The sequence below is a fragment of the Cajanus cajan genome, chromosome 6 (genome assembly GCF_000230855.2).
Source record: "Cajanus cajan strain Asha chromosome 6, NIPB_CcT2T_4, whole genome shotgun sequence".
In the NCBI taxonomy this organism is placed as follows: Eukaryota; Viridiplantae; Streptophyta; class Magnoliopsida; order Fabales; family Fabaceae; genus Cajanus; species Cajanus cajan.
The window spans coordinates 54,661,429-54,672,690 of NC_138522.1; the positions used below are offsets into that span (position 1 = coordinate 54,661,429).

General features: G+C 34.6%; 1 protein-coding gene across 1 annotated transcript; it reads left to right on the forward strand.

Moving 5' to 3' along the window:
- The first annotated feature begins 264 nt into the window (after window positions 1-264).
- On the forward strand, window positions 265-9,082 carry LOC145959152 (uncharacterized). The gene is made up of 3 exons (XM_083077657.1): window positions 265-982; window positions 1,977-3,774; window positions 8,732-9,082. Exons 2-3 carry the CDS (start codon window positions 2,733-2,735, stop codon window positions 8,767-8,769), a joined length of 1,080 nt encoding a protein of 359 aa, XP_082933783.1. The 5' UTR covers window positions 265-982; window positions 1,977-2,732; the 3' UTR covers window positions 8,770-9,082.
- Window positions 9,083-11,262: the final 2,180 nt, after the last annotated feature.

The window sequence follows — 11,262 nt, forward strand, 5'->3', positions numbered from 1 at the left end:
CATTTACTTGTTATAAACAACTTATTTCTCACCAAAATAGAAAAATGTAACCACGGATTGGCTAGGATCACCAAATTCACCTTAACATGTGTTAAAAACACCAAAATCTCACACATAAAAATTTCCTCTCAATCATCAATACAACCACAATTTCAATGAAGTTTGAGTGACATACAACATCGTAGAACAACAAAAAACATAGTTTTAGTTTCCCTTATCTCTAAATCCAATAGAAAAGAGAAGAAGGGAGAAGAAAGTCGAGGTCATCCGAAGAACTTCGTACCGATCCTTCGAGGTCTTTGATTCAAAGCTTTTTAAGCTTTAATTTATACTCAACAATTCTACTACAATATTCTACAGTTTTGGGAATACTAGAAAGAAGAATGACAAATGTTAGATTATAGAGTTCCTCTGTAACACCCAAATTTTTATTATTATTTTAATGGCATTTTCGTAATTTTAATAAAGTTATAGGGGTATTTTGGGTTCTGGAACGGGCCGTTCCAAAAGTGGAACGGGCCGTTCCAAATGTTGAAAATGTGAGGTTTTTGTAGTCCCAGAACGGCCTTGGAACGGGCCGTTCCGGTATGGAGAACGGGCCGTTCCGGAAGGAGAACGGGCCGTTCTTCTGAGATTGAGAACGGGCCGTTCTGGTTTCAGAACGGGCCGTTCTGGTTTTTTGGGAACGGGCCGTTTCGATTTTGGAACGGGCCGTTCCAGTTACAAATTTTGCCCAGATTTGAAGGATCCGGAACGGGCCGTTCCGAAATCAGTACGGGCCGTTCCGGGTGCGTCAGATTGCCTATAAATAGGGGCAGGGGGGTGAAATTTTTTATACAGAGGAAGAAAGTGAAATTTTAGAGAGAGAAAGAGAAGAGAGAGAGAGAGAGAGAGAGAGAAAGAAAGAGAAAGAAAGAGAGAGAGAAAGGAAGAGGGAATCCAGAGGAGGAGGCTCTGCCTAAGTTCAGCTCCGCTTATCCAGGTAAGGGGGGAAGTGAGAACCTCGCTCAGGGGTGTAGGGATAATTGTTGGATAGTTGTTTGTCGGATTGGCCCCAATCCTTTGTCGTTATTCTGTTTAATTTCTATTTACTCTACTTTGCTTTTTTGTTGGAGGTGCCGTTGTTCTGTCTAAATTTCTATTTACTCTACTTTGCTTTTTGTTGAAGGTGCCGTTGTTCTGTCCGATTTTCTATTTATACTACTTTGTTTTTGTTGAAAGTGCCGTTGTTCTGTCTGATTTTCTATTTACTCTACCTTGTTCTTTGTTGAAAGTAATAAATGAATATGAAATTAATGTTAATAATAAATGAGTTTTAATATGAATAAGAATGCTCTCTGGATCTCTGTGAATACCTATGCGGACCTTAAGAGGAGTATTGATGACATGACCATGTGAAATATGGACAAATGACATGAGACCTAAGAATTGACTATTGAGACAAACTATGATTATGAGACTATGACAAATGAGGACATGATGTACTAAATGAAATCATGTAAAAAGTTAAATATTGAGTCAATGAGATTATGATGGTATGACATGCATCATACGCATATATTATTCCAGGTGTGCCGTTGAGGCCGCATACCAGTGATGTAACATGCTAACAAGGTGTATCTTAGGGTCACCAGTGATGTAACTTGTAACCAGGTGTACCTTAGGGTCACCAGTGATGTAACCAGGTGTACCTTTGGGTCACCAGTGATGTAACCAGGTGTGCCTTAGGGTCACCAGTGATGATATGTGAAACTTCCTTATGGCGCCACATGCATGCATTTATAAGTCAAGATCATGACATCATTGCATGATAAATGAATATATATGTGATATTGATGATGTATGTGTATTATTTATAAGTGACTTATATTTGTTGTGTGTGTGAGTGCTATCTAGCCTTTATTTCTGCACCTGAAACTGAGTGAGATGTTTCTCACTCCCTTGTTGTTTTTGTATATGTTTAAATTATGTTGCAGGTGATCAGCATCATGAGGATGTTGGTGATGAGGCTTAAAGGCTTCAATTGGGCATGCTTTGATAGGATGTGACATCGGGGCATAGTTATTTTAGTTTAATATGTTATTGTTTTTATAACTTTAGTTTCTCTTCTTTTGTAATTTCTAACGAAGAAATAACGTAGATAACATATATAATTCAAGGAAAATATATGTTAAGAATTGTAATTTGAACGTTCTTGATAAAAGACCAAGATGTACATTTTTGTTATATTTTTTATTATATGATTTGGGAGTATAAATTAATTCCTAACCAGGAGGCACTGCCACCTTTACTGGAGTTAATTTATATTTCCTTTATTATTATTTGTATATATATGATTTCTTGTTTTACACTAAATTGTATTGAAAATCTTAACTTCTTTTCTTTTATAATTTTTACACTGGAGTTATGATTTATGAGTTACGAATGTGAATCTTCTACCTTGTTATATTTGAAATATTTGTCAACTATGAAAGATTTCATTTACCCAAAAAGAAGATAAGAAATATTTTATTGTTACATTTGTTGTATATTAATAACGGGGTAGAGGGTGTCACATTTAGTGGTATCAGAGCAGGTCGATCTAATCGACCGTGAGTTATGAGTTTACTATGCTTATTTGGTTTACTATGTTTATTTGGTACATGAATGATGGACTGAATTGATTGTAAAACTTGTTGGTATGATAGTATGATGATTGATTATGTTTATTGATTGTATTATTTTCTTAGACTATGGCTGGTAGAAATGATCGTGCGATTGCCGATGCTCTTCAAGCATTAGCACAAGCTATGAATAATAACAATAGGACTGAGGTCGCTCCTAACTGGTTGGAGCAATTTCAACGAAATCACCCACCTACCTTTAAAGGAGGATATGACCCAGATGCTGCTATGAATTGGCTAACAGAAATAGAAAAAATTTTCAATGTTATGGATTGTCCCATCGCTCAGAAGGTGAAGTTGGCCACATTCATGTTGACTGCTGATGCTCATTTTTGGTGGGAAGGAGCACTTCGGAGGATGATTGATGGAGGGGTGCACTTGAATTGGGACAACTTCAAGAAGGTCTTTCTTGAGAAGTATTTCCCGGATGATGTGAGAAGTCGGAAAGAAATGGAATTCCTTGAGCTGAATCAAGGGAACGACACAGTGGCTGTGTATGCTGCCAAATTTGATGCTTTGGTTCGTTATTGCACACACTACCATGGTGAGGGTGGTGAAAGAGCTAAATGCATAAAATTTGTAAATGGTCTGCGTCCGAAAGTAAAAACTGCAATTAACTATCAGGAGATATATTACTTTCCCACTCTGGTCAACAAGTGCAGCATTTATGATCATGACAACCGTGCTCGTGCTGCTTTTTATAAAGGAGTTGGAGGTCCTATCCGTGCTGTGAGTTCTAGTACTTCGGGTAGGAGCAAGCCTTACTCCGCTTCTAATAGATTTCAAGGGAGTAAAGCTGCTGCTAATAAAAGCAAGTTGCTTACTAGAGGATCCACTGTTAGTGCTACTGGAAGTGTTGGAGGGTCTGTGTCCACTCCTTCAGTAAGATACTGGAAGTGTGGACTTGTTGGTCATAATCAGTCTGAGTGTCGTGACAGGGAAGTTACCTGCTTCAACTGCAATGGTAAAGGTCACATCAGTACCCAATGTCCTGAATCACAAAGAACACGTGTTATGGGATCGGGTTCGCAAACTGAGCGTCCAAAGACTGTGGGGAGAGTATTTGCTCTTAGTGGTGCTGAAGCTTCTCGGTCAGAAAATTTGATACAAGGTACTTGTTTCATAGCTGAGACTCCTTTTGTTGTACTATTTGATTCTGGTGCAACTCATTCCTTTATTTCTGTCTCTTGTGTCCAAAAATTGAATTTGCCTGTGTCTTTGTTAGATTTTGATTTAGTTGTGGAAACCCCTACTAATGGTCCTGTGACTACATCCCTAGTGTGTTTGAAATGTCCTTTGACAGTTTCTGATAAGCAGTTTCTAGTTGACTTAATTTGTTTGCCTCTTAGTCAATTAGATGTAATTCTTGGTATGGATTGGTTATCTTCTCACCATGTCCTTTTAAACTGCTTTGAGAAATCTATTTCCTTTGGTGAATGTAAGAGTACGGAATTTCTTAGTGCTGCTGACATTAAAACTTGTTTAAAAGACAATGAAAAAGTGTACATGATCTTAGCTTCTTTAACACTTGAGACTGATAGTAAGCTAGATGAGATTCCCTTAGTGAGAGAATTTCCAGAAGTATTTCCTAAGGATGTGTCTAGTTTACCACCTGAGAGAGAGATTGAGTTTAGCATAGACTTAGTACCAGGTACCCCACCTATATCTATAGCACCCTATAGGATATCCCCTACAGAGTTAGTTGAGCTTAAGAAACAAATAGAGGAATTACAAGGAAAACAATTCATTAGGCCTAGTGTCTCGCCTTGGGGAGCACCTGTTTTGTTGGTTAAGAAGAAAGATGGGAGCATGAGGTTGTGCGTAGACTATAAGCAACTGAATAAAGTGACCATTAAGAATAAGTATCCTTTGCCTAGGATAGATGACCTTATGGATCAACTAGTTGGAGCTTGTGTGTTCAGTAAGATAGATTTAAGGTCAGGATACCATCAGATTAGAGTGAGAGCTGAGGATGTTCCTAAGACTGCCTTTAGAACCCGCTATGGGCACTATGAGTATTTAGTTATGCCTTTTGGTGTGACTAATGCACCTGGTGTTTTTATGGACTACATGAATAGGATCTTTCACCCTTACTTGGATAGATTTGTAGTGGTCTTCATAGATGATATCCTAGTGTATTCCAAGACTAGGGAGGAGCATGTTGAGCACCTTAGGATCGTTCTTCAAACCCTTAAGGAGAGGCAGTTGTATGCAAAATTGTCAAAATGTGAATTTTGGTTGGATAGTGTGAACTTTCTAGGACATGTGATATCCAAGGGTGGAATAGCTGTAGATTCTGCTAAGGTAGAAGCTGTGTTAGAGTGGAGAACACCTAAATCAGTATTTGAGATTAGGAGTTTCCTAGGACTAGTTGGTTATTACAGAAGGTTCATAGAGAATTTCTCTAGGCTAGCTCTTCCTTTGACTAAGCTGACGAAGAAAGACCAACCTTTTGTGTGGGATTCTAAGTGTGAGGAAAGTTTTCAAGAACTTAAGAGGAGATTAACTAGTGCTCCTGTGTTAGTATTACCTGATCCTAGTAAGACTTTTGAGGTATTTTGTGATGCTTCTAAATTGGGTTTAGGAGGAGTGCTTATGCAGGAGGGTAAGGTAGTAGCCTATGCTTCAAGACAACTTAAAATTCATGAGCAAAACTATCCTACCCATGACCTTGAGTTAGCTGCAATAGTTTTTGTGCTCAAGTTGTGGAGACATTACTTGTTTGGGTCTAGATTTGAGGTTTTTAGTGACCATAAAAGCCTTAAGTACTTGTTTGACCAAAAGGAATTGAATATGAGGCAGAGGAGATGGTTAGAGTTTCTTAAGGATTATGACTTTCAATTGAATTATCACCCTGGCAAGGCTAATGTTGTAGCTGATGCTTTGAGTAGAAAATCTTTGAGAATGTCTTCCTTGATGATTAAGGAATTGCAATTGATTGAGGAATTTAGGGATATGAGCTTAGGGTGTGAGTTGACCTCTAAGAGTATTAAGTTGGGAGCTTTGAGAGTGACTAATAGCTTGATAGATGAGATTAGAGAAGGTCAGAAGATGGATCCTTTCTTATTGAGTCAGGTAGAGAAGTTGAATCAAGCTGTGAAAAGTGAGTTTAGAATTGGAGTGGATGGAGTTTTAAGATTTAAGGATAGGTTGTGCATTCCTAGTGTGCCAGAACTTAAGAGAGCAATCCTGGAAGAAGGTCATAAGAGTATCCTTAGTATCCATCCAGGAGCCACTAAGATGTACCAAGACCTTAAGAAGATGTTTTGGTGGCCTAAGATGAAGAGGGAAGTGGAGGAATTTGTGTATGCTTGCTTAGTATGTCAGAAAGCTAAGGTAGAACACCAAAAACCTTCAGGTTTGATGCAACCTTTAGATGTGCCTGTGTGGAAGTGGGATAGCATCTCTATGGATTTTGTAGTTGGGTTACCTAAGACTGTGAAGAACTTGGATGCTATATGGGTCATTGTGGATAGATTGACTAAGTCTGCCCATTTTATTCCCATTAATATTAGGTACTCTTTGGAGAGGTTAACCAAGTTGTACATCAGTGAGATCGTGAGGTTGCATGGAGTTCCTACTAGTATTGTGTCTGATAGAGATCCTAGGTTCACCTCTAGATTTTGGGAGAGTTTGCATAAGGCTTTAGGCACTAAGCTTAGATTGAGTTCAGCTTACCATCCCCAAACAGATGGCCAAACTGAGAGAATCATACAATCTTTGGAAGACTTGTTGAGGGCTTGCATCTTAGAACGTGGGGGTAGTTGGGATAGTTTCCTACCTTTGGTAGAATTTACCTACAATAATAGCTACCATTCTAGTATTGGGATGGCACCATATGAGGCTCTGTATGGTAGGAGATGTAGAACACCTTTATGTTGGACAGAACCTGGAGAGAATGTCATGTTAGGACCTGAGATAGTTCAACAAACTACTGAACAGGTTAAGATGATCCAAGAGAAGATGAGAGCAACCCAGAGTAGGCAAAAGAGTTATAATGACAAGAGGAGAAAAGACCTTAAGTTTAAAGAAGGTGATCATGTATTCCTTAAAGTCACTCCTTGGACAGGAGTAGGCAGAGCACTGAAATCCCGTAAGCTTACTCCACGTTTCATTGGTCCTTATCAAATTCTTAAAAGAATCGGTGAAGTGGCCTATCAAATTGCTTTGCCTCCATCTCTTTCAAATCTCCATAGTGTCTTTCATGTTTCCCAACTCAGAAAGTATGTCCATGATCCTTCCCATATCATTGAGTCTGACAACATTCAGTTGAAGGATAATCTTACTTATGAAATGGTTCCTCTAAGGATTGATGACAAGAGAGTGAAACAACTAAGAGGAAAGGAAATCCCTTTGGTTAAGGTCGTTTGGGGAGGAAATATTGAAGAAAGTGCTACATGGGAATTAGAAAGCAAGATGCGAGAAGCTCATCCATTTCTGTTTTCAGGTAAATTTCGGGGACGAAATTTCTAAAAGGAGGGGAGAATTGTAACACCCAAATTTTTATTATTATTTTAATGGCATTTTCGTAATTTTAATAAAGTTATAGGGGTATTTTGGGTTCTGGAACGGGCCGTTCCAAAAGTGGAACGGGCCGTTCCAAATGTTGAAAATGTGAGGTTTTTGTAGTCCCAGAACGGCCTTGGAACGGGCCGTTCCGGTATGGAGAACGGGCCGTTCCGGAAGGAGAACGGGCCGTTCCGGAAGGAGAACGGGCCGTTCTTCTGAGATTGAGAACGGGCCGTTCTGGTTTCAGAACGGGCCGTTCTGGTTTTTTGGGAACGGGCCGTTTCGATTTTGGAACGGGCCGTTCCAGTTACAAATTTTGCCCAGATTTGAAGGATCCGGAACGGGCCGTTCCGAAATCAGTACGGGCCGTTCCGGGTGCGTCAGATTGCCTATAAATAGGGGCAGGGGGGTGAAATTTTTTATACAGAGGAAGAAAGTGAAATTTTAGAGAGAGAAAGAGAAGAGAGAGAGAGAGAGAGAGAAAGAAAGAGAAAGAAAGAGAGAGAGAAAGGAAGAGGGAATCCAGAGGAGGAGGCTCTGCCTAAGTTCAGCTCCGCTTATCCAGGTAAGGGGGGGAGTGAAAACCTCGCTCAGGGGTGTAGGGATAATTGTTGGATAGTTGTTTGTCGGATTGGCCCCAATCCTTTGTCGTTATTCTGTTTAATTTCTATTTACTCTACTTTGCTTTTTTGTTGGAGGTGCCATTGTTCTGTCTAAATTTCTATTTACTCTACTTTGCTTTTTGTTGAAGGTGCCGTTGTTCTGTCCGATTTTCTATTTATTCTACTTTGTTTTTGTTGAAAGTGCCGTTGTTCTGTCTGATTTTCTATTTACTCTACCTTGTTCTTTGTTGAAAGTAATAAATGAATATGAAATTAATGTTAATAATAAATGAGTTTTAATATGAATAAGAATGCTCTCTGGATCTCTGTGAATACCTATGCGGACCTTAAGAGGAGTATTGATGACATGACCATGTGAAATATGGACAAATGACATGAGACCTAAGAATTGACTATTGAGACAAACTATGATTATGAGACTATGACAAATGAGGACATGATGTACTAAATGAAATCATGTAAAAAGTTAAATATTGAGTCAATGAGATTATGATGGTATGACATGCATCATACGCATATATTATTCCAGGTGTGCCGCTGAGGCCGCATACCAGTGATGTAACATGCTAACAAGGTGTATCTTAGGGTCACCAGTGATGTAACTTGTAACCAGGTGTACCTTAGGGTCACCAGTGATGTAACCAGGTGTACCTTTGGGTCACCAGTGATGTAACCAGGTGTGCCTTAGGGTCACCAGTGATGATATGTGAAACTTCCTTATGGCGCCACATGCATGCATTTATAAGTCAAGATCATGACATCATTGCATGATAAATGAATATATATGTGATATTGATGATGTATGTGTATTATTTATAAGTGACTTATATTTGTTGTGTGTGTGAGTGCTATCTAGCCTTTATTTCTGCACCTGAAACTGAGTGAGATGTTTCTCACTCCCTTGTTGTTTTTGTATATGTTTAAATTATGTTGCAGGTGATCAGCATCATGAGGATGTTGGTGATGAGGCTTAAAGGCTTCAATTGGGCATGCTCTGATAGGATGTGACATCGGGGCATAGTTATTTTAGTTTAATATGTTATTATTTTTATAACTTTAGTTTCTCTTCTTTTGTAATTTCTAACGAAGAAATAACGTAGATAACATATATAATTCAAGGAAAATATATGTTAAGAATTGTAATTTGAACGTTCTTGATAAAAGACCAAGATGTACATTTTTGTTATATTTTTTATTATATGATTTGGGAGTATAAATTAATTCCTAACCAGGAGGCACTGCCACCTTTACTGGAGTTAATTTATATTTCCTTTATTATTATTTGTATATATATGATTTCTTGTTTTACACTAAATTGTATTGAAAATCTTAACTTCTTTTCTTTTATAATTTTTACACTGGAGTTATGATTTATGAGTTACGAATGTGAATCTTCTACCTTGTTATATTTGAAATATTTGTCAACTATGAAAGATTTCATTTACCCAAAAAGAAGATAAGAAATATTTTATTGTTACATTTGTTGTATATTAATAACGGGGTAGAGGGTGTCACATCCTCTCTTTAGCTTCTATCTAATTTTTTTCAAGAAACTGAACTTATAAAGTTCACTTCTAAAGAAAGGCATTATTTACCCTTCCATGTTAGTTAACTTAACATATGGTTTGAGTAATTTTCCAAAACACATAACTCATTAGGATTCATAAATCCTTAGATTTCTATAGCAACTAATCAACTAAGCACAACAATATATAAATTAATAAAACAACAATTATGAATAAAACTCTGGTATTACAATTTTGATGGATGAATTTTGTGAGAGTTTTCAGTAAAACGTTCATATAATTAACTAATCCAACAATCTCACCAAAACTATTAAAAATTTGCATGATTTTTTTTTTCCGTTTATTCATCCTCTAATTTTTGTCTCCCTTAATCTTTTTTTCTTCCTCTCTTTCTCCCCTTTCTCTTTTCATGTCTCTCTCTCTCTTTTTTTTTTTTGCCCTCTCTCTTTCTCCTCCTTTCCATTCTCATGTATTCTATATCTCATATTTCTTTTCTCTTTCTATTCATTTTTCTCATTTACTTTTCTTTTTCTCTATTTTTTCTCCTATTTTTTTATATCAATATTTTTAGTTACATTTTTATCTATCACTATTCATGTATAATTTAACAATATTAGTTTTAATTATTAAATATTTACTTTTTTAAAAAAGTTATTAAATACTTTATGTAGTTCATTTTTTAATTATTAAAATTTAACAAACCTTTATTTTTTAATAAAATTTAATATTGAAATATAATTTTTTAAACATATATTAAAAATATATTTTGATAATTATACTGATTAATGAATTACATAATTTTGAACATATTGTTTAAATTCAATAGTATGAATAAAAAAATATAAATCATAGAGGATTGTATGTAGAGAAATGTTATTTAAGATGATATGAAATCAAAATCAGATGTTTATTAAAAGATTAAAAAATTTATTAATCTTAATTTTTTTATTCAAGTCTTGTCATTTATATAATTTTTTTTATTAATTATATTTTTTTAAAGATTCATATTATTCTTTGAAATCTAATAAAATCATTTTAAACCTTATAATTTTTTAAGAGAAAATTTCATAAAAATGCATATTACAAAATATTGATTAAAAAATTATTTAAAAAATTATTAAAAATTGTTACATTCTTACAAAAAATTTAAAAATCATTAATTCTTTACAAAGTCTTTTAAAAGTTACAAATTTTTTGTTACTAAGAAAAATTCTTTAAAATTCCAACCCAATAATACATTTTCCTAACTTTCATGATATTACACTCGATTAAAAAATAATTATTTTCATCCCTAACTTATATTATTAATAATTAATAAATAAAATAAGTCCACTTATATAAAAGTAAGTGGCTTATTAATAGTTTTGACAATCAATAAAGAATATAAAAAAATAACAATTAATACAGTTAAAAAATTGTAGATGTCTCTCTAACTTACTGGTCAGAAAAATTTTATAATAATTAAATCTTAAAAATATTATAGTTATCAATTATTATCATCCATGAATATTTAAATTATTTTAATTTTAGTTTTTATTATTTTAAAAATATTTTGTTTGAATAAAGATAAATTCAAATTTTAAAATTTTAAAATTTTAATTTAGATATAATAATTTATTTCTATCATAATAAAATTGATTTTAAAAATATATTTATATGTAAAAATTTTAAATTAAATTTTATAAAAAGAAATATTAATCAATTTTAAAATATTTAATAATTTTAAAAATATTTATTTTCTATTTCTTTTTTTTTTCATTTTATTTATTTCTCTCTTATTTTTAATATATATTTTATTTTTCACTTATATTTCTTTAATTAAACAATCAAATTTATACTATATATATATATATATATATTTATTTATTTATTTTCACTCACTTATTTTTCCCTTCTTTATTTCTCATATATATTTTTTTCTATCAAACACTATAAATTTTA

Coding starts and splice junctions, on each gene's coding strand:
- LOC145959152 (XM_083077657.1), top strand. CDS start 2,733: ATGGCTGGTAGAAATGATCGTGCGATTGCCGATGCTCTTCAAGCATTA. Junction 3,775..8,731: donor GTCAGAAAATTTGATACAAG/GTACTTGTTTCA, acceptor ATTATGTTGCAG/GTGATCAGCATCATGAGGAT.